This window comes from Salmo salar, chromosome ssa02, assembly GCF_905237065.1.
Source record: "Salmo salar chromosome ssa02, Ssal_v3.1, whole genome shotgun sequence".
NCBI classification, from domain to species: domain Eukaryota; kingdom Metazoa; phylum Chordata; class Actinopteri; order Salmoniformes; family Salmonidae; genus Salmo; species Salmo salar.
Window position 1 is genome coordinate 35,502,151 of NC_059443.1, and position 23,971 is coordinate 35,526,121.

Sequence of the window (23,971 nt, forward strand, 5' to 3'; positions counted from 1 at the left end):
TCAATACTGCAACAGTAAACAAAAGAGCCAGTTTAGTAAGTTCAAAGAATTCAGCGCCATCCATAACACAACCTTGATTCATTTGAATATTATTCCATTTTTGTCTATCTTCTAAAAATGCATATGGATTTATGCCAATGTAGGATGAGAAATGTAATTAATTAGTATCGGTTTCAGGCACAAGAGCATGTTTTTGTTGCTTTCCTACGTCTTGCTTTTAGTAATTTTTGACTGCTTAATCCCGTCTTTTTCACATTGAATATTAATAAGACTGCAAGCATACCTCAAATACAGGGTGTGCCAACACCAGTGCAACCTCAAGATTTCCTCCTCTTAGTATCTGTGGAATTTTGAGAACACAATACCTATTATTTGGAAGAAAGCAATTGCATTGTAAAAGTAAGCTTTTCAGTGTAAACATGCAATGCTTTTCAGGAACATAACATGAACAATTGAGGCATTTCCTGTCTGTCGAAAGCAGGAACTCATAAACTCCTATGGTGATAGATTGGTGTTTAAGTGACAACTTAAATCACACTAAAGTAGACGCAATGGTAAGACAGAAGGCTGGATAATTTCCATAGGATCTGTCGAAGACCTCTTCCATATGAACATATTCTGATGCCCAATGCATTGAGCCAAACATTTTCATCACTTGACAAAGTAGCATTTATTTAACATGTATTACTCTGTATTTATTCATGTTTAGGGAGAAACATTTATAGTTACCATAAGCATATCATGAGAATATATTTCAGTTTTTAGATTGGTTCCAAAACATGTTTTGTAACTGATTTGATGGCACAATTTAATTATTTCTTTATGCTGTCTGTTATAAGTAGTTGTTATTATCCAGCTTTTAGCTGATTTAAAATAAAAGGTCAAAAGGTAGCCAAAGAACAAAACCTTGGGAGAGGTTCGAGGACATCTATAAGAATTATATTGCTAATCGTAAGCTTACAATTCTACGAATGTTAACACATTTCGCCCTTATCATAGTTTGGATTTATTGATGAAGGTGGCTGTGGTCAATACCATAATAATCAGCTTTCGTTTTTAATAACCCACTAGTGATAGTTTTGTCAAAAGTCACACAGCATACAAGCTTCAGTCAATATCTGTGAAATGGAGCTTGTCTCAATAAAGACATCCTGTTTCAGTTTGGTCTTTTTTTTATGCTACAGTAGCTTCAGTGGTCAACTACCCAATCACTGCCCAAAGACACCAATCCTAATGCGTCACCCTCTTACGTTGTATTTATATTGGTATTATTGCCAACTTAGATTTATTAATAATTATGCCAATAAGTTTTGTTTCATCATCACAGCTGTTAATGTGAAAAGGCTAGTCTTGGAAAGTTGATGTTTCTTCAGAATGGGGCAGGAACACATACTAAATTAGAAAAAGAAGGGGGAGAGAATTGTATTTGTTTACAATTCTGTTAAAATTCATGTTGAATTGCAGCTGAAGGGCTAGATTCGTCTCAAAGACCCCAGACTGAACAATAGTTGAATAATGCATACGAAAGTTGTTAAGATTACACAAATACCCTGCAGTACCTTTGTTAGAGTTAAAAAAAATACTGTGGTTTTAATTTAATATTGTTTCTAGTTAACTTTATTCACCATGTCAAAGTATGATAGTTGAAGTTTAGTACAGTACATAAGAGTAACAGTAAAATTAAGATCCCATGGCATTAACATATTTCATCAACATAACCACAAGGTGTATAAAAAGCTTTAAAGAAATTAATATGGACATATATTTAATTCCATATATTTACCTTGAGGTGTAATTGATATAGAAATTAAAATAATGACTGTCTTATAAGATGAGGTATAGCTTGATATATGCACCCACTCACCCAGTATATGAAGTACTCCACTTCCTTTAGTGGAGAAACAAAGATGCCGGTGAGATAACTCTTAGGGGGATGTCTATTTCATGAACAATTTTTTTCAATTGTTAGTGTTCTTTACAATATATTAAAGTAACCATAGAAACTCTGAACAGTTTTCTTCTCTTTAACAAATGTACAACTCTTTATGCATTATGTATAACAATAATAGCACCCCTTTCAAGGAGTGATAGGAAATCCTTTAAATTGATGCACTTAAGCAATTATTCCAACCTATCATAATCACAAGATGAGCAAGTAATGCATTTGAATGTAAAAGAAATTACCAGTGCACTCCTTTTACCTATTGGTTTATACATTTTAAAATGAGATGGAAAGAATTTGTAAGGTTTCACCGCAGTCTATATTTGAGTTCTTCCACATTTATAGAAAGCGACTTAAAAAAATAATAATATTATTGCAGTTTCTTAAATCTATTTTGCTAACATGGGTTATTATTTCATAGAAAGACGAGGAATAAGTCAGTTTCTGGATGTTATTTATGAAAATCTTAAAATGAAGAAAACATATGAGTAACCTCAATAAATGTGTTTTTTAGTTAAAAATACAAGAAGTTAATATATTTCTAAACACAGGAAAGTTGGTTTCTGCTAACGGTAAAAAAAAATTAAAATGTTTTATTTATGAAAGTTATGGATTCACCTCCACTGTATTTCATTGTAAATGAAATAAGAGTTGATGTGGGTTCCCCATAGCTTATATTTTAACTTCCGATATGCACTATTTCAAAGAACACCAGTGCATTCACAGTGGAATTATGACAGAAAATAATATAATATTTTTAGGATTTGGAGGTATTTTAGTCACTGAGCATCAATTCCGTGCCTCAATTACACATTTATTTCTTGCATCAGCACTCTTTCTCTATGCTGCTTGCTTACCTTTTCCCCTTTGACTAACCCCATACTGACTGGCCCCATTACACATTTCCTCTGGAGTCTTAACTTGCTTTTATTAATCTCTAACTTTTTATGCTAACACAGCTTCAGTTGTGATTGCAATGCTGAGAACGAGTGATTCAGGTGTCCCACATGGGCACATGTAACGTATACAGATACACACACACATTCATATATCTACTACTTGGGACCCTTTGTGATTGGTAAGGCAAGAGAGGACATCATCAAAGCCTTAATGAATGAATACCTTAAAATTGGGCTCAAGTTTCTTCGTGAAAACATGACAGGGTGAGAACTGAGCTGAGTGATCAATAGTTTAGCACATAGGCACACTGTGTAGTAGATCTATGGTAACCAGCCACACACACATCCATATCCGTACTAGTTTGCATGTATCTTGTATGGTCACCTAGACTGGATAAACACCACAGATGCTATGTGTTTGGTTTTAACACAAGGGGTCTGTGGCTGGTTGTTCCTTGTAGATTTTCATAGTTGGCGCCCCTTCAGAAACAGAAAAAAAGGACAAGTGTTTCAGGTGAAGTAAAGAGAGGCCGTTTCAGTCCCCATGTGACACTGTCAGTATTTTGTCCTTTTCATTTTCTCATCACAGTTCTATAAAAGGGGAGGAAAGCTTGGTTGTCATTCCTTCACATATGGATGAAGCTAAAATGTATTTATTTAAATCTCAAAACTAGGTAGTTAAAAGTTAACACTTGTGGTACAATTCAACATGTCAGGACGGTATATTTTCCGCCACCACTGACTGAAGCACGGGGACTGAAATGACCTTCCGGCCATCACGTCGTCCTCTTCTGAAGGGGTCACTGCAGTCTGACAGTTTGTCTTTGGTAGTGTTTCTTCAGATTCTCCTGGCAACGTAGAAGTGTTTCATACCGGTCTTATAGTGGTCTTTGTGCATTAGTTTTGGGTCAGCATCTCCTGGCTTTAGTTTCTGGTTTCTCTGTGATCAGTGAGAGAGGGTTTGCCATGTGGCTGTCCATCACTTTGATAAAATAAAAAAAGTCTTCTTTGAACTGTTACAGTGTGTCATGCCCGCAAGAGGCATGTGATATTGCAGGTTTATTTCTTAGCACATGTTTTTGTGAATAATTTTTGACTTTTTATTATTGTATCTGCGCCATATTAGTTTTGGTTTCTGTTATTTTTTCAAATATGTATTGTAAATGTTTCTAATAAAACAAAAATGACATCACTTCCGATGGATGCTCTTTGCTTTGTCTTGAGTCTTTTAAAAAGTTGCAGTTGTGAAATGGCAAACAAGTGCCATAAGTGAAGTACCATACAGTAACTCCACAGTATGTCATTTTTCATTGAAAAGTAGGCACAAATAAGGCATATGGTTAAGGCATAAAATAAGAAGCAAGACTTAAGAAATTACATTTATTTATACATATGCAATCTAAAGACACATGAGAATTAACATTTTAAAAACCTAACCTTTACCACCCAATTTACTATTGGGAATGCCACAGGAAAAAAACCTCAGCAGGATAATGACTGTTTACACTGTTGACCTTCGGCTGTGGTAGTGGCACCCTGAAACTTTCCCCACACCTCCCCTCTTTTGCCAAACTAGCAGATCTATAAGGGCTAGTATCCTCCCAAGTGATAACTCTTACCAACCTACTGACAGAACTACACACACCCAGAACAAAGAGAAAATATAACCATAAAAAAGTGACCTGGGAAACTCTTACGGGATATCCCAGAAGGCATGATACAGTTCCAGTTACATACAGTGGATAAGGGGTGGAGGGGGGGCCAATGGAGTTCATTTACAGTAAAACAAGCCGTCTTGTGTACATCAGAGATGCAGCAGCGGGCAAGGCTGAGTGCCCTTACTACCCATCTCTTGCAACATGAGCTGTCCATCCATCTAGGACAGCAGGGAGGGCACCACTCAGAGACCATGGTATATGACCACCACTCCAACCAATATCCCCTTATCACCCTCCCATATCTCCACAGTCACAGAGAAAGCGACAGCAATTCAGTTAAACCGGAAAAGGATGGTTCACGGTGATAAAGGATAACACCCAAAAGAGCAAGACTGCTTTGTTAGCAAAAAAGACTGAGAAATATTGCTGTGCACAAAGTACTTTGTAATGGGTTTCAACAGGGAGGAGGAAAATGTTGATCACAAAAAAAATCTTGAAGAGCAAACTTTATCCTGTGTAAAGAATAAAAGGGAAGTCAAAGAGCATTGATAAAATGGACATGAAAAGTTTGTGCAGTTTAGATTGGCCTGAAATTCAACCAGGTACATTTGGGATGAGATGGCTTAACTCTTCGTTTCCCCATTAGCCAAGAGTAGTTACATTTAATAACTCCATCATAAAAAGATTTGATTACCAGTGAAATCAAGAACAAAAATAGAGGACACCCGTCATATATAGAAGCAGCTTCACATCAAACCCTTTGGTCAAACAAGACCTCAATATAGTGTTAAATAAATATCATTGGGACAAACTCAAATACGTTTGGGAGGAGCTGCCTGACAATGGAGGGGGGGGTTACACTTCAACAATCTTATTGCCATTTTTCTGTGCTGGGGAATTGGGTGTGTTCACAGGCTTATTAAATTGAGGGGGGGTGGTCAGTTCACAATGAGTGAGAAAAACTGTGGAAAGATATGGCAGACCATACCCTAACATGCTAAATTTCTCAATTCATGTAAATTAATTCAATTCGTGTCCTCTTTCATATTTAAAACCAATCAAGCCAAGGCGTAACCATAAAGCTTATTGAATTAGATGGGGACAGACTTCTCAGATGAAACAATGCATAGAGGCTATGGAAACACTTGGTTTCCCCCCTTGGTCTCCCTGTCCTTCTGCCTCCCTGTGTATCTCTCGACTTGTTTCTGTCTGCCTGTATCCTTGTCTCTAGGTTTCTCCTCGTCTCCCAGTCCTCCCTCCCCGTCTACCCGTCTGTCCCTGACTCTCCCTGGCGGTGGTGAGGCCTCAGTTGTTCTGGCAGCAGGCACTCGACTTGGCAGCGTTCTGCGTGGGCTGCACCGTGATCGGCACCACATTGGAGTTGGGCGAGAAGTCGGCGTCGCTGCGGCCCGTCATTTGCCTCTGGGACACAATGTTGTAGATGGCTACAGGAGACGGACAGACAGACAGACACAGGTGAGGACAACAGTTGCTGTTGGGTGATGAGAAAGGGAGAGTTTCGTCAAAGTCTACAGTGGATACAAAACTGAGAACAAGATGGTCATGCAATTGGGACCTAACAGCATTTCACTTTCCAGGGTGGTCTAAATAAATACCAAAACAAACATGAAATGGAGACAAGCTATCATAGAAACCAGCAGCACCCTGTGGCTCCTGGGGATTGAACTTCTGCACCTTCCCTAGGATTACTCTTGAGTCTGGCATGCAAAACTAACTTCAGACTGACTCATACATGCCACTGACTGATGGTGAATCCCCAAGTCAGTTCCCTGCCTCTAAATTAGCAAGAGATTGAAAACAAGCAGACAAGACGACCTCAACTAACCCTTGACCTGATATTTCAACCACTAGCTACAGTCAGCATGCTTCCCGGGTCAGGGAGTCTCTAGTTCAATTCCTACATGGCTGTGCTTGAGCACTGCTATGCACTCTGCTTCTCTCTTAAATGAGCTAATTAGAACTTTCTATGAATAACAAATTTGTTGAAGAGTAGAATTACAAAGTGTACAAACTCAGGCAGTGGGAATTGTATGTGGAGGAGGAAAGCAGAACACAAATAGCAGGGAGCATGCTGACAGCCATATATCAATTGATTTGAAGGCCTCACTCAGTGAGGCTTGTTCCTCAGACACTCTTGGGTTTGAGTCAGCTGTTGCTAATTTTTTATTTTATAGCGGCCATGCATTAACAAGGGCCTTTCTAAGGTGTGGCTAATACGTCAATGCCTCTCAGTAAGTTGCTCTTGTAGAGGTACTTAATGTGAGTTGTTCTGGGTATGAGGGACTAAATTGTGTCTTCGTAAAACGATGAGACATCTGGAAAGAAGAGCTAAACTACTTTTACACTGTGACATGCATGAGGGCACCAGCTGTTCCGGACGACTGTGGGATCACGCTTTCCGCAGCCGATGTGAGTAAGACCTTTAAAACAGGTCAACATTCACAAGGTCGCAGGGCCAGACGGATTACCAGGATGTGTACTGCGAGCATACACTGATCATTGTCTTCACTGACATTTTCAACCTCTCCCTGTCCGAGTCTGTAATACCAACATGTTTTCAGCAGACCACCATAATCCCTGTGCCCAAGAACACTAAGGGAACCGTCCTAAATTACTTCCGACCCGTAGCACTCACGTCTGCAGCCATGAAGTTCTTTGAAAGGCTGGTCATGGCTCACATCAACACCATTATCCCAGAAACCCTAGACCCAGTCCAATTTTCATACCGCCCTAACAGATCCACAGATGATGCAATCTCTATTGCACTCCACACTGCCCTTTCCTACCTGGACAAAAGGAACACCTATGTGAGAACGCTATTCATTGACTACAGCTCAGCGTTCAACATCATAGTGCCCTCAAAGCTCATCAAAGGACCCTGGGACTAAACACCTCCCTCTGCAACTGGATCCTGGACTTCCTGACGGCCCCCAGGTGGTAAGGATAGGTAACACATGCGCCACGCTGATCCTCAACACAGGGGCCCCTCAGGGGTGCATGCTCAGTCCCCTCCTGTACTCCCTGTTCACTCATGACTGCATGGCCAGGCATGACTCCAGCACCTTTATTAACCTGTTAGGGCTAGGGGGCAGTATTTGCACGGCTGGATAAAAAAAATGTACCCGATTTAATCTGGTTACTAATCCTACCCAGTAACTAGAATATGCATATACTTATTATATATGGATAGAAAACACTCTAAAGTTTCTAAAACTGTTTGAATGGTGTCTGTGAGTATAACAGAACTCATTTGGCAGGCAAAACCCTGAGACATTTTCTGACAGGAAGTGGATACCTGATGTGTTGTATTACCTTTAAACCTATGCCATTGAAAAACACAGGGCCTGAGGAATATTTTGGCACTTCCTATTGCTTCCACTAGATGTCACCAGCCTTTACAAAGTGTTTTGAGTCTTCTGGAGGGAGATCTGACCGAACAAGAGCCATGGAACAATGATGGCCCATTAGACACCTGGCGCGTGAGTTCATGTTGGGTACCCTCGTTCCAATACGTTATAAAAGAGAATGCATTCGTCCACCTTGAATATTATTCATGTTCTGGTTAAAAAAGGCCCTAATGATTTATGCTATACAACGTTTGACATGTTTGAACGAACGTAAATATATTTTTTCCCCTCGTTCATGACGAGAAGTCCGGCTGGCTTAGATCATGTGCTAACAAGACGGAGATTTTTGGACATAAATGATGAGCTTTTTTGAACAAAACTACATTCGTTATGGACCTGTGATACCTGGAAGTGACATCTGATGAAGAGAATCAAAGGTAATGGATTATTTACATAGTATTTTCGATCTCCCCAACATGACGACTAGTCTGTATCGCAACGCGTATTTTTCTGGGCGCAGTGCTCAGATTATTGCAAAGTGTGATTTCCCAGTAAGGTTATTTTTAAATCTGGCAAGTTGATTGCGTTCAAGAGATGTAAATCTATAATTCTTTAAATGACAATATAATATTTTACCAATGTTTTCTAATTTTAATTATTTAATTTGTGATGCTGACTTGACTGCCGGTTATTGGAGGGAAACGATTTCCTCAACATCAATGCCATAGTAAAACGCTGTTTTTGGATATAAATATGAACTTGATAGAACTAAAAATGCATGCATTGTCTAACATAATGTCCTAGGAGTGTCATCTGATGGAGTTTGTAAAAGGTTAGTGCATCATTTTAGCCGGTTTTATGGTTTTGGTGACCCTGTCTTTGAATTGACAAAACATTACACACACACAACTCTTGTAAATGTACTGTCCTAGCATACTCTAAATTTATGCTTTCGCCGTAAAACCTTTTTGAAATCGTAAAACGTGGTTAGATTAAGGAGATGTTTTTCTTTCAAAGGGTGTAAAATAGTTGTATGTTTGAAAAATTTGAATTTTGACATTTATTTGGATTCAAATTTGCCGCTCTTGAAATGCACCTGCTGTTGATGGAGTGCACCACGGGTGGGACGCCTGCGTCCCACCTAGCCCATAGAGGTTAAGTTTGGCGATGACAACAGTGGTAGGCCTGATCACCGACAAGATAGCCAATAGGGAGGTCAGAGACCTGACCAGGTGGTGCCAGGAGATGATTGTGGACTACAGGAAAAGGAGGACCGAGCATGCCCCCATTCTCATCGACGGGGCTGTAGTGGAGCAGGTTGAGAGCTTCAAGTTCCTTGGTGTCCACATCACCAACAAACTAACATGGTCCAAGCACATCAAGACAGTCGTGAAGAGGACACAACAAAACCTATTCCCCCCTCAGGAGACTGAGAAGATTTGGCATGGGTCCTCAGATCCTCAAAAGGTTCTACAGCTGCACCATCGAGAGCATCCTGACTGGTTGCATCACTGCCTGGTATGGCAACTGCTCGGCCTCCGACCGCAAGGCACTACAGGGGGTAGTGCGTACGGCCCAGCACATCACTGGGGCCAAGCTCCCTGCCATCCAGGACCTCTATACCAGGTGGTGTCAGAGGAAGTCCCTAAAAATGGTCAAAGACTCCAGCCACCCTAGTCATAGACTGTTCTCTCTGCTACCGCACGGCAAGTGGTACCAGAGCGCCAAGTCTAGGTCCAAGAGGCTTCTAAACAGCTTCTACCCCCAAGCCATAACTCCTGAACATCAAATCAAATGGCTACCCAGACTATTTGCATTGCCCCCCCCACCTCTCTCTTTTACGCCACTGCTACGCTCTGTTATCTATGCACAGTCACTAATAACTCTACCTACATGTACATATTACCTCGACTAACCGGTGCCCCCACACATCGACTCTGTACCCGTAGTCCCTGTATATAGTCTTGTTACTTTTATTTATTATTCACATTTTTTGAACTGCATTGTTGGTTAGGGGCTTGTAAGAAAGCATTTCACTGTAAGGTCTACACCTGTTGTATTCGGCACATGTAACTAATCAAATTTGATAGCTCACATTTGTATTTCAATGTATATATTGCGACCAGACCAAAAAAATGCTTTAGTCATTTCCTGGCAAACAGCAGATCCGATTGAGGCTCACACCAAGTGTCATTGTCTGAGTGTGCCAATTACAGATGCTTTTGACCTTAAAAAAAATGTCAGGTACTGTTCAATTTACTGCAGAGTAATTTTACAGCAGAGGCCTCGTAATAACCTGGATTTTGCTGCCATCTATTGGTGGAAGATGAGTCACCACTGAACAAATGGACTACAAAGCTCTCAGAGTACAAAGATATATATATATATATACTAAAGAAACGTTTGGTATGGCCGTTAATATAAGATGTGTGAAGAGGAGACCTTTTCTTGGACTAGCAACTCTTTTTAAGCCTTTTAAGTGTTAGAGTAGGCCAGCTCTTTCACAAGATGGCATGACTGTGTGCACTACAGGGTGAACACAAGTTGCTTTGGGGCAATTTCACTTCAAAAATGTATACCAAACAAAAACCATAGATTTTTGTTACGCATAGAACACTATGCATAAAGACTAATTTTAACAATTTCCACAGAAAACTATACAAAAACATTTACAGGAAGAACTGCACAGATACAAAGTTTGGTAATAATAAACAGATTTTACTGTAATTCTACAGTTTCCAATAAATGTTATTATATAATTTACTGTATAAATTGTTAAATGAAGTTACAGTGCATAGAATTGTATGGTTTGTTAAACTTTTACAATCAATGGTTTTTGTTTAGCAGACATTTAAAAGTAAAAATTGGAGTCTGGGCAATTCCATCGTTACGGAATTACACTTTGTTAAAAACCACAATCAGTCCCAGTGTATATGGTAGGCAGTGTTGCATGGTATATTTAAGCAATAAGGCCCGAGCTGGTGTGGTATACTGGTCAGATACCACAAACCCCTGAGGTGCCTTATTGCTATTATAAACTGGTTACCAACGTAATTACAGCAGTAAAAATACATGTTGTCATACCCATGGTATACGGTCTGATATACCCCGGCTGTCAGCCAATCCGCATTCAGGGCTGAACCACCCAGTTTATAATGTACACTAACCTGTGAGAATAGTCTGGAAAGCCAGCTCCACATTAGAGGAGTCTAACGCTGAGGTCTCCAGGAAAGACAGTCCATGCTTCTCTGTGAAAGTGGAGAAACAAAATACAAAAAGATAAAAACTCACAGGTCATATTCATTGTCCGTACTAGTGGGCACTTCATAAAACAGCCATCCAGTCATTATACATCAGCAATGAGGCTATTTGCAACAGCCACCACAGTGTAGGCTAACTGGTAGAGAAAATAAAAATGTCATTATGTCGGTGACCCTTTGTAGTCGTGCTGCATGAGCCAACCCTGGTGACAAATCAATAGCAGAAATTGAACGAGAGCCTGTGGTTTCACATGGCATGCTTGTTTACTCTACACAATGACGTCTTCTAGAACAATTCCATTCACACACACACACTTTTTTATATATATATATAAAAGTGTGTGTGTGTGTGTGTGAATGGAATTGTTCTAGAAGACGTCATTGTGTAGAGTAAACAAGCATGCCATATATATAAGACACTCTTATCAAGAGCAATTTACAAGTCAAAGTGTATTCCATGCATGAAACAAGACTCAAGGTCATAAGTAAACACTTGAAACATTATGCAGAGCTACAAAGGAGAAGTGTGATAAGCTGGAAATGTCACATTGGAGTGTGGAGAGAAGCTAAAATCACAATGGAGTCAACTTGACTGGCATTTTTTCTATTGCTGGGGATGTGCATTCAGAACGATGGGCTGTTAACCACTGACAGAGGAAGCCTGATGGGAGCTCTTGTCTCCACATCAAAGAGCAGCCCCAAAGGGAAAAGTAGACAGTGGAAGGCATTCCCTTGTCCACTGCGAGGCTCAGGTGCATCACTTTCCCCAGATTCTTTTTGAAATGTGTTTAAAATGCCCTTATTCCAATTTTGAAAGCGAGATTATGGCCATATTTACCAAAACATTGGTATTGTGTTGTTGTTCAGATTGCCGTATTGCTTTGTCTACTGCCATTGCGAATAAAAGGGCTAAAATTATTGAGGGAGAAACAACTCTCCTGTACTGTCCCCTTGGTTTGTAATGCTGTGGAAGAATCAGCACAAACAGATTAACAAGATGGCTATAAAAAAAAAAAAAATAGTTGCTGTGAGGTTACCTGCCAAGGCCTTGGCCTCATCCGTGGGCACGGCCCTGAGGTGGCGCAGGTCACTCTTGTTTCCCACCAGCATGATGACAATGTTGCTGTCAGCGTGGTCCTGCAGCTCCTTCAGCCAGCGTTCAGCGTTTTCATACGTCAGGTGCTTGGCGATGTCGTACACCAGCAGAGCCCCCACTGCCCCACGGTAGTACCTACACAGAGGACAGGAGGAGGGAAATAAGTGTTACTGGGAGCAGTGGTGGACAGAACACCTGAGCATTGGCTGAGTCAATGGAGTGGTAGATTTAGTTGGTCGTTCCCTACATTAAATGCTATTGCATACATCATAAGCAAAGGACTCAAAGTTGTCAACAAGATGGGAACATTAGAAAATTAGCAGAAGTAGGCTGGAATGTTCTGTATGCACAAATATCCTCAATGGCTGGGTTTACACAGGAAGCCCAAGTCTGATATTTTTTCCATTGATTGGTCATTTGACCAATCCCATCAGCCCTTTACACATCAGATCTTTCAGAGCTCATTTGTGAAAAGGATCTGACGGGATTGGTCAAATGACCAATTAGTTAAATAAAGATCCGAATTGGGCTGTCTGTCTAAACACTGCAAATATGTCAAAAGGTACCTGGCAGACAGACACAAAACAAACAAATCTCTATGCGTGCGAGCTGTGTTAATACTCACGCTGAGGTGATGGCTCTGTAGCGCTCCTGTCCTGCAGTGTCCCAGATCTGGGCCTTGACGGTCTTGCCCTCCACATGGATGCTGCGCGTGGCAAACTCCACCCCAATGGTGCTCTTGCTCTCCAGGTTGAACTCGTTGCGGGTGAAGCGGGACAGCAGGTTACTCTTCCCCACTCCAGAGTCCCCAATCAGCACCACTGGAGCACACAGAGAGGATCGAGGGCATGAGTCAGACAGACACCACCAGAATAACAATACATTACGCTACCCACTGTACAGGGGTCGACAAACAACTTGTTTTCTACGATGTAGGAACAGGAACACTCAGTGGGGATAAAAACAGGTCTGACAAAAAAAAATGGTGGTAGAAGATACGACAGCTCCTGGTTGGGTCGCACCATGTGTCTGCTGTTCTGTTAGTGATTAACGGTCTACTGAGAGGGCCTGACTATACTTGACTGTAGTTCAATAAACAATATGTGTTTTTGCTATAGACAAAGCCCCATGATGTGAAGTTTCGACCTTTGTGAGGTAGCGCCTAGGCTAAGTATTGTCATGAATGACCGAAGTTTGATTTAATTGACCAAGAAGATGATGCCTTGTGTAGTTCACCCTATTCACTTAGCACCACCACTGAACCCTGCCCTTATGGAGTAATTAAACATTTGGCACCTGTTCCCGTTGACACCCATTCATTTCCAAACACAAGGCGGGGTGTTGGGAAAGAGGATTTTACAATGACTGAAATCCAGGTGAGTTAGGAGGAAAATCCTAACTCAAACTCACCACCCTGCTATTAGGAAATAGGAACTGGTTGTGTGTTGATGAGGCCTTATTGACACATGTCCTACTCCCACAGAATGTAGGCTATGTTAATCATACAAGCTAAGCATGGAACCTCATCACATGAAAACGCTACAGTGGCGCAACAGATAGTTGGGAACCTGCCTACCAATTGACGATTGTGCTGACTGACTCAAGCTAGGAGAACCTAACAAAAGATCACTTGTTCCACAGGAAATCCATTGGCAACTCTTCACATCAGTTAGTAACATGAGAACTGGGACTATGTAGTTCCAAGAATATCCTTGTCATGTGCAAGAAGGACTCAGAACTACAATTCCATTAGACTAGCCTATCTTCAGGTCACGCTATCTGGTAACAGTGATAATACGGTGGCAGAGGAACTAACAGCAGCATTATTTAACTACGGGTGTGCTTGTCACCAGAAACATAATACCACCAATTTAGGCTACAGTATTGCGTAGGCTGCATTCCAGAGTTCTAAAGATACAACCATTCTACAATCATTGTTCTATTCTTGGAAGCCATCACTACATAGCATAGGCCTAAACAGTGTAGTCTAGCTTCCTTAAAAATCTAAATTCTATTTCCCAATACAGTATAAGGAAGTTATTTTAAGTAGGCCTATCTTATCTGGAAGTCGAATCAACAAGAGAGCATATGAATTTGTAAAGAGCACTCAGTAGGAGTCCTTTAAACAAGAAAGCTGGTCAACTTGCTGTGCAACACTTACAAGCTCCTAGTCAGGAGCAGTGATTCAGCCACTCACCTGACTGACTCATGCCTAAACACTGAGGGTGCAGTATAGAAAGCAATTAAAAGCAGGAAACTGGAGGGGGAGGAACCTACTGGTTATGTGGCCTACTGACAGTCCTCACTTTAGGCTCTATGGGGCAGTGCGTTCTAGCTGTGTACCACTGAATTCAGGTACTCGTGCTATTTGGCCAGCACCAAGGTATTTTATCTGAAAGTTAGATTAGCATAACTTATCTTCACTACGGTCAGAGGCCTTCTGTATAGGGACAGACACAGACCAACACACACACACACTTGATTCATGCAGGTCTTTCCAGTTTGACAACACATGTTTGTTTGGGGTTCTACATTTGAACAAAGGACCCTGTGCACTTTATTTCCCTTTGTCCAGGACAAAACAACCCACGAGGGAAGTAGTTAGTGTAAGTAAGTACAGGTGAGCAGTAAGTATCCACTATCATTGTAACATACCAATTGTTGTTGTATTCATAATGTAGGCCTAACAATAGGCTACAGTGCATGTGCACAGAAAAGTCTGGGAAAGGTACAACTAAACAACAGAATATAAGGTCGAGACAAGTCATGTTGAGTAGGGCCCAATAAGCTTTCACTCTGTGCCATCTGTTAGATGAATTAGGCCAAGGTCATCTTTACCCCACTTCATTCAGATGTAAACAGATCGTGGAGATGACTGCTTTCTCTAAACCCAGTGACCCACCACTACACCAGGTCAATGGAATCCCTACAAACAGAATGGTGCTTAAAGGCTAAACCAAGTGGTCACTGGTCACCTTAGGGCAATCCGTTTGAGTAAATGTAGTATTTTGAGGTATCATCCTGCCATAGTCAGTGGGCTATATGACTCCTGTTGACCAATACTTCCTCTCCTGATGATTGCGTCATAGGCCCACCACAAGATGACTAAACAACAGATGCCACTTAATGGACAGTTACTGGGTGCTTATTAACTGTCAGTGTTTAGTGCTGTTGCAATCAACTAGACTACTACACAGTTGTAGCCATATTTCTACTGAATGGAAACAATAGTTTCAGCAATTCAGAGTGAAGTTGTAACTGGTACTGCTACGCATTTCCTCGTGTCATTGAGAACTGATTTTGGCAGCGCTCGTTACATAGTTGCCGCAAAACAGTCCGAATAATTTTGACAGGGCGGAAGCGGCGACAAATGAAATGTATTACATTGAAAGCGGTGTGGTGCTGAACCAACTGTAGGTCGAAATGACTACACTCAAAAAATGGCAATGTCCTAGTAAAGTATCCTAAACACACTCACCTTTGAAAAGATAGTCATATTCGTCTTCTCTATTCGTCATTTCTTCAACGTTTCTACCTACGGAAATGTGAAATATTCAAACCCTTCCGTGGTGGTTTGTCTGTTCAATTCGACAAAACTTCTTGACCATTTATCTCGCAACCGACCGCTTCCTTAGAACGAACAACCGAATCAAAAAGGTACATTCGCACTATGTCAACACCTCCAATATAGTATTAGACTATATGTATCCTATTTGACTGTGAAATTTTTAAAGACAACAAACTATCTTTCACAAACTTTCGACTCCTCTTCCCGACCACTTGTAATGTCCCATTTCCGAGCGACGTAACGTCGAGTTTCTAGCCCCGCCCTTTACCCAGTTTCGACTGGCCAATGGACGACTGATACCTGTCACTGACTTTCCTGTGATTGGTCTACATTGTTGTCATTCATGATTTGCCTCCACTGATCCTACTCATCGCCTCTTGGGTGATGTCTTCAGTCTCAAGCCTTCCCAGGTATGCTGATGCCGCGTTCAAAACACCTGGGACTTCGGAAATCTCCGACTTCGGACTTCAATGCGTTCAAGACAACTGGGAACTACTGCACACAGCTCGGACACCCATGCATACCCCACAAGACATGCCACCAGAGGTCTCTTCACAGCCCCCAAGTCCAAAACAGACTATGGGAGGCGCACAACACTGCGTAGAGCCATCACTACATGGAACTCTATTCCACATCAAGTAACTCATGCCAGCAATAAAATTTGATTTAAAAAACAGATAAAAATACATCTTATGGAACAGCACAGACACATGCATACAAACCCTACACACATGTACACATGGATTTTGTGTTATATATATGTGGTAGTAGAGGCCTGAGGAAACACACGTAATATGTTATGAATGTATTGTAATGTTTTTCAAATGTATAACTATCTTAATTTTGCTGGACCACAGCAGCAGCTAATGTGGATCCATAATAAATACAAATACAAAACTCGGAAAAAACGAGTTCCGACTGGGAAAAATATTTTTGAACGGTCATCCAACTCAGACTTCCAGTTTGGGAACTCGGGCCTCTTTTTACAGCTCCGACTTTCGACCTAAAGATCACTGACGTCAGGATTTGAACACGTTTTTTCCGGTTTCCCAGTTGTCTTGAAAGCACCATGAGCCTCAGGTTTAATTGATCTTTGGCACGGTATCATAATGACGTCACAGCACTGCAGCACGTGAACTGTAGGCTATGCTTATGCAGCTAAATATATGCACTTAATATATACTTCTTTGTCAATCTGGATGTAGGCCTATAGGCCTATTTTTTTTTTTTTTTTTTGCACATTGGGACTGAAAAAAGCACTACAAATTAAATGTATTATTATTATTGTTATTATAGGTTTAGCCAAGGACTACTTATGAGATCAATATGGTCAATGTCTGATCATTAATGGGATAACTTCATTAGATTCAAAAGTGATCCTCACAGATGGAAAATGTAGGCTATTCCATTATATTCTCTTTTATCAGTTGCTTTATCAGTTGCATATGCATTTTTAGATGTATTATAATGGAATGTGTGTATGATGGATTGGCTATTATTGTGAAGGAAATCAAATGTAAAAAGTGATCATTAAAAGGCAAGCAATAATGAACCTGGCATTTGAGTGCAAAAAATATTCCTGTATTGTTGTAAAATCACCTCACAATAAGAATAAGCCGTTTTGGAACAATTTAAGCATAAGATAAAACAATGACATGTAACTGTACATTAAGTAAACAGAGCACAAACAACAGTGACAGCAAATTTAATTAATCAAGCTTTGTGTAAAATTATAAACATGGTTTTGGCACCTGTTGTCCAGTCACAAAAAATACAAATATTCTGTACATCAGTTGACTACCTTTTTTTCCAAAAAAAATGTATCCTTCCAAGCAAAGTCGAATCTTAAAAGTTTACACAAAATCTTTGTTTGAGACATTTTTTATATTCAAATGATTTCTGGATTCTTTGGGGAAATGTACCATGGACCTCCAGCCATGTACATACATACACATTACATAATCTTTAGGAATGGAAAACTCATTCTGTCTGCCGCCATGTAACTGTGTCACATCAAAGTGGTCTTGCTCAGCATCATTCTTTTCAATCAGATGTGCACCCTTTTGGCAGAATAACTAGAGGAAGATGGAGTGCTCTATACCACATGAGGTCGTAATAGGGGTGGGTGGGGCAGGTAGCCCCATACTGCTCCACAGTCACCCCCCCCCACTGGGTGGTTTGCCCCATCAGAGGTTCCTACAGCAGGGCTTCTTCTCTTCAGGGTCGCCTGCAGCTCTGGGGACAGGGCTGGCCAGAGACACGGCACTAATGGACCCCCGGAGCACCTTTTTACTGCTCACCTTCCTGTGGATCTCTGATGGAATAGGCACAGGGATACAGTATGAATTCTGGTGCAACAAACAGTGACAAAAAACCATTGACCACAAACTGCCAGTGACACAACTGCTTACACAAAACAATAAACGTGGCACAAGCATTTTGTTCTGCAATGCCAACTTTCCACTCAGTTTTACGGATGAATTATTGAGCATTGATTGCGCTACTATTACACCAAAAAAACAAGGTTAGCTAGAGAGCTAAAAACAAACAAATCGATAATAGGGTTGGTACTGTAAATATATAAAAGTAAATTACCTCCAAGGACATTTTGGAATGCCGTCTCAACGTTTGTGGACTCCAAGGCTGATGTCTCTAAGAACAATAGGCCATTCTTTTCTGCAAAGAGCAAGAGAGGTAGTGTTACTGAGTATTTTCTCATAATTTAGGTTTGTCAAATTTGGGGTGAACTTGTGACTCAAGCCCAGTGCTTGACATGGACTGAAATAGACTCTGGTACTCATTTTGGGTGCCGGTACTGTTTATATTTATAGTAGGTGCAGGAGCTCAACAATACCTTTGAGCTAATATTCTATTTAAGGAACAGGAGCTCAAGCAGTAGAACATTTGAGGTTCCGGTACTCAGCTCCCAAGTCAAGCACTGCTCAAGCCTTGGACCAATAAGTTTGGACCAATAAAGTCTATTGGCTGCTGTGAATATTAGTATATTAGCAATGCAAAACAACAATTCACTATATAAGGGAACAACATTTTGAAGTTATATGCTTTGTGTTTATCCTAGGATATATTCATTGTGCCTGGCAGCTGTACCTGCAAAGTCCTTGGCCTCCTCATTGGGCACTGATCGCTCTGACCCCAGATCTGTTTTGTTGCCCACCAGCATGACTACGATGTGAGGGTCTGCATGATCATAGAGCTCCTTAAGCCAGCGCTCCACACTCTCATAGGTCAGATGCTTGGTGATGTCATAGACCAGTAGCGCTCCGACAGCTCCTCTATAATAACTAGGTAGAAAATATGAAAACGAAAGAGGTGATAAGATAAGTCAACACCTTACCAATAACCTGATGTTTTTATTCATATTGATACAGTATGTGATGGGTGATGCCTCTGAGTATCCATATCGCATTTTTCTCTTGAAATGCCATGTAGGCCTCCATAGTATGATACATGATCGAACCGACAAAAGATTTATAATATTCTAATAGACTTGTTTTTTGATTACAGAAAGACATTTCTAGGGAAGGAAATGCACATGAGGGAATTATTCAGTAAGTAATTACTAAACTCTGGACAGAGAATAACTAATCCGGTAGTGGTATAGCATATCCTTAGATTTGTCTTGTCATTAAATTGAATGGACACAGTTTTATTGTTTTTGAAACGTGTTTCCATGCCATTAAACCTTCCAGAGTCTTTACAAAAGAACAAGTCAGGAAGAAGTCGGAGAAGAAACATGTTTGAGTCTGGATGTTTATTGAGTACGTCCAGCCAATGGATATTTAGACCAAAATGCACAAGTAGTAAATGACTGGAACAGTGAACCTGCTGTTTGTTCCTCCAGGCTATCTGGGCAAAATGTGAAACCAGTGCCTGTCCACATGGAGTGTTTGGGCCTATAATACCACCCAAGATGCCCACACAATAGTGAGAAATGGTCCCTTTGTGTGTGTACGTGGGTCCACAGTTTCACCCAGAGTACTCACGCGGAGGTGATGGCCCTGTACCGCTCCAGCCCAGCCGTGTCCCAGATTTGAGCCTTGATGATGAGACTTTTCAGTTGAATTGTGCGTGTGCTGAACTCCACCCCGATGGTGGTGCGGCTGTCGTGGTTGAACTCGTTCTTGGTGAAGCGGGAGAGCAGGTTGCTCTTGCCAACGCCGGACTCACCTATCAGAACCACTGTAGAAGAAAGAAGGGGGAGAGGAGGGCACGCGTTCTAGTGCACCAGAAAGATCTTTGAATATGTGCTTTACATCCCCAGTGAGTCCCTATTATGTGAATTAATGGTATGTCTATCATCTAGAAAGGGGACTAGGCGTGTTTCATCCTAGACATAGAACACTTTATTTTGCCATAGTGCAGATGCACAATAGTATCAGGCGTAGAACCTCAAGGTGCCATTTCAGGGCACAGAACATATGGAATTACAATAACGAGAGTAAGTAATGGTTTTTACACACAAAACAATGATTCTTCAATGCATCTCTTTCTTTACTGTTATAATCTCACTCATGTCATCCCATTGATTAATACCAACTCATAACTACAATAAGGCTGCTCCCTGAACTTCATGCACATAGTGTAACTCTTAGGTGAGGCCTAGGTGTGTCTTCCAACAGCCCACTCAATTTCACTAACCCTACCCTAAATCCTCAGTCTTAGTCTGCTGCTCACTGTTCCCATTATATCATTAGGACTCTCTTCACAATGGTGTTCTATGAAAGAAACAGCACCACACCCGTGCAAATGGTTACTGGGCTAATTATGTTAAGTGAGGAATGTAGAACAAACCATCTGAGAAGTAGCATCAAAGTCATGGCTCAGGTGTCTTTAAAATGAATTATCATGCTTGTTCGTGTTAATTATAATCCAGGAAATGGGAGCTAATATGTTATTATTACGCTGTGTAGGTTAAGATATATGTAGTATATGCAGTGATGGGTCAGTTGTTGAAGAGAACCAAAGAGGATGGGATTTATTGCATTGCTCTTGGGGAATTTCCTGTAATGAAACAGGCCTTCAAAAGAGGAAACGACTAAAAAAATCTGGTGGTACAGTTTACGCTGATACTTCCCTATATCCATCTTGCTGTGAGCAATCAGTCTACTGAGTCCAAACAGAAGAGGTACAAGGAACAATGAAGCCCCCCTGTATGTTTCAGTGACTCGTGTTTTTGCTTATAGAGTGTGAGCAGCTGACTCAGAAAGCCAGCCTTGGCTTACTTGACAAACATATAGGAAAATATGACCACAAGACACAATAACACCATGATTTCATGATTTCAACACAGCCGACTGAGCTGAGCCAAACACCAATTCCTGCTTTACTCTCAACCATGAGAATGTGAGCTGAACCAAGATGAGCATCCAAGTTCCATGACGCACCAGCAAGAAAGATCTAAGAAGTAAATATCCAGGAAACCAAGAATGTGAAAAAGAGCAGTGTGCAGAAGGTTAAAAAAAAAGAGCAACATGTTTATTTAGTAGTCACCTAATACATATTCCATTTATTGCCCTCCAAACCACAAGTGGGGATAAGATTTTGTAACTTTTATTTAACTAGGCAGGTCAGTTAAGAACAAAATCTTATTTACAATGACGGCCTAGGAACAGTTGGCTAACTGCCTTGTTCAGGGGCAGAAGGACAGATTCTTACCTTGCCACCTCGGGGATTCGATCTAGAAACCTTTTGGTTACTGGCCCAATGCTCTAACCACTAGGCTACCTGCTGCCCCAAATATGCAAGTATATGCAATCAGCATGCTGATTTATGCTACAGAGCTTTTAACAGGCAATACGTTATTTGTCAAAAGCAAAAATGTTGGGGTCATGCCTGTTCATGTTTCCAGATTTACATTAAAGCAACTATCCGGTTTCTGGTCTCCGAACCCAGTTTAGAGTTAACCTGAGGTGTAAAACAGGCAGCAGGATAGAATGTTTACGAGATATTCTACTTTGGTTTGTTTTGGGTAATTGTTCACTCCATTGGCAGATCATTGTTCTGCTTTTAGTAGGTGAGATGAAAATGTGGCCATTTCCCCTCCCATACTCAGTAACCTCTTATGCAAACAATACCCCTGGTTTCCATGGCAAATAGGACAAGAGGCCTTGAAGCACTCTACTGGCCCGGTTTGACTTTGTTGTGAGGAAAAAGGGGATTAAGTAAGTTGCAGAAAAAACTCCCCCTCATGTAATAATAATTCAGTTTTACTTCAATTGATTTATGACTGAGCAGTTCCCTCAGCTTATTTACATACAAAAGCTGCATTTACTTTTAGACAATCAAAGCAGGGAATCATTTAGATTTTACTTCATGATGTCTGGATGGTTTCAAAAATAAAAAGTTATAGTAGAATTAGGCTTAGTCCTCCGTTCCAGAATGAATGGCAGAAACTTACATGTGGATCAGTGAAAACACACTAAATTTGACTTCGTCACCTTCCCCCTGACCCAACCAACTGGGTTTTCTTGTTTCCCTACCGACAAATCACTTCACCTCATCATGCACAACATCACCTCCTCTACCATGCCTGCAGCGTATAGGACTTAGTTAGTAGGTCATTTAGTGTAACAGTACAAATGTTTCTCTAGTGTGACTATAGACATAATGGAAAGAGTGATAGGCTCAAACATTCAGGAACGTGTGTTTTCCTGGAATGACATTGACAAGCTTGTGAAACTCACCACAATAACAGTTGGGGGTCGAGAATGTATTCAGGTACAGAGAAATAGCATTCAAGTTCATATAAATAGCAACATTCTTGGCGTAGCACTGTACTGATTTGTAAAATACCAACAGTAGCTTATTAATGAACCTCAAGGTTAGAGGCATTCTTAAAAGTACTGGATAAAACTCCTAGACCTGGGCCTGTTTCCACAAACTGTCCCAGAGTGGGAATGCTGATCTAGGATCTGTTCATACAGTCATATACATCATGACCTAACATGCTAAACTGATCCTAGATCAGCACTCCTACTCTGAGACGCCCTGCACTACAGGACTGGCGTAAACATAATTACCAATATTTATTGAGTGCATGCACTATGCAAGACACCTTGCTTCTGAAACAGGGTGTGTCCTATTTCAGGACACACCCTAGATTCTTTCTGTAATTTCAACACAGGTGAGAGTGACCTGCATCCTATCTGTGTGGTAGATGTGTTACTAACAATCTACTGTGTGCTTTTGATACTGTGCTGGCACTTAGCTTCTATCCATAGCTTCTATCCTTAGCATACACACACTAAGTGACAGAACCCAATGGTTGTCTGTACTGAACAACACTGCACTAGCTCTAACTACAGAAAAAGTAGGTTTCAGAGTCACTCTGTTGACATATACACTATATCATTATTGTGGCTCAGCTAGTAGAGCATGGCGCTTGCAATGCCAGGGTTAGGAGTTTGATTCCCATAGAGGACCATTAAGCAAAAAAAGTCTGACAATGCATGCAATCACTATTGAATAAGACTGTCTGCTACATTATGTAAATGTAGGACATCAATCTGTTAAATGTGAAACAACATGGACTCACCCTTAAAGACAAAGTTGTAGGCCTCATCTGAACCCATGATGTACCCCTTCAGTGGTGCCACAATGTAATGCCTGGTCTTCAAATCCAGCTCTCAAAGTGTGAGGGGAGAAAGGAAAGATGACACTAGCCCAGAAGCCACTCACCCTAATCTTCAGATTTAAAAGAGCTGCACAAATACTTCCCAAGTCATCTGTCCCCCTCTATGTTTAATATAAAACTAGATTGTTTACAAGGAACTTGCTCCGCTGTGTCATAAGGTAGTTCTGCTGAGGAATGATGGGGGTTGGGGGGAGTGGCTTGGTGTAAGTCTATGGCAGGTTGAACAGGTAGGACAACTGCATGAGCAACTGTATGAAAACAATTGCTACATGCCATCTGCTGGACAAACCAAATGATTGTCTTCAGGAAATTACTGTTTCCCTATCCCTTTTTCATGGTGAGAGACAATCATTGCTTCCTCTGAGGTGTATTCACTATGAACCAAACGAAACAGGGAGGGACCTACCTGCCAAATAGAACATAATTGTTGCAAAACTGTTTCCATCACAAAACGTTTTGCTACAGTATGCATCTAATGAATAAACCAACCCCTGGTTCTGTTCATCTCAAACCAGGAACACAAAGC

At 40.9% G+C, this 23,971-nt stretch overlaps 2 protein-coding genes across 2 annotated transcripts; both read right to left on the minus strand.

Annotated features, from left to right (window-relative positions):
- Positions 1–4,207: 4,207 nt before the first annotated feature.
- On the minus strand, positions 4,208–16,030 carry LOC106580659 (ras-related protein Rab-11A). The gene is made up of 5 exons (XM_014161958.2): positions 15,702–16,030; positions 12,849–13,044; positions 12,165–12,358; positions 11,035–11,115; positions 4,208–5,944 (listed from the first exon to the last, which is right to left on the minus strand). The coding sequence occupies exons 1-5, from the start codon at positions 15,739–15,741 to the stop codon at positions 5,805–5,807; spliced, it is 651 nt and encodes a 216-aa protein (XP_014017433.1). The 5' UTR covers positions 15,742–16,030; the 3' UTR covers positions 4,208–5,804.
- Positions 16,031–17,480: 1,450 nt separating this feature from the next.
- Positions 17,481–23,611, minus strand: rab25 (RAB25, member RAS oncogene family). The gene is given in 5 exon segments (NM_001146600.1): positions 17,481–18,105; positions 18,387–18,467; positions 18,900–19,093; positions 19,796–19,991; positions 23,347–23,611. Coding segments are annotated over 5 exon segments (636 nt in total). The 5' UTR covers positions 23,384–23,611; the 3' UTR covers positions 17,481–17,977.
- Positions 23,612–23,971: the final 360 nt, after the last annotated feature.

Excerpts from the sequence above, each read along its gene's own strand:
- LOC106580659 (XM_014161958.2), bottom strand. The coding sequence starts at position 15,741 with ATGACGAATAGAGAAGACGAATATGACTATCTTTTCAAAG. Across the intron at positions 12,359-12,848 it reads TACAGAGCCATCACCTCAGC|GTACTACCGTGGGGCAGTGG; the intron begins GTGAGTATTAAC and ends TCCTCTGTGTAG. Across the intron at positions 5,945-11,034 it reads TTTCCAGACTATTCTCACAG|CCATCTACAACATTGTGTCC; the intron begins GTTAGTGTACAT and ends CGTCTCCTGTAG.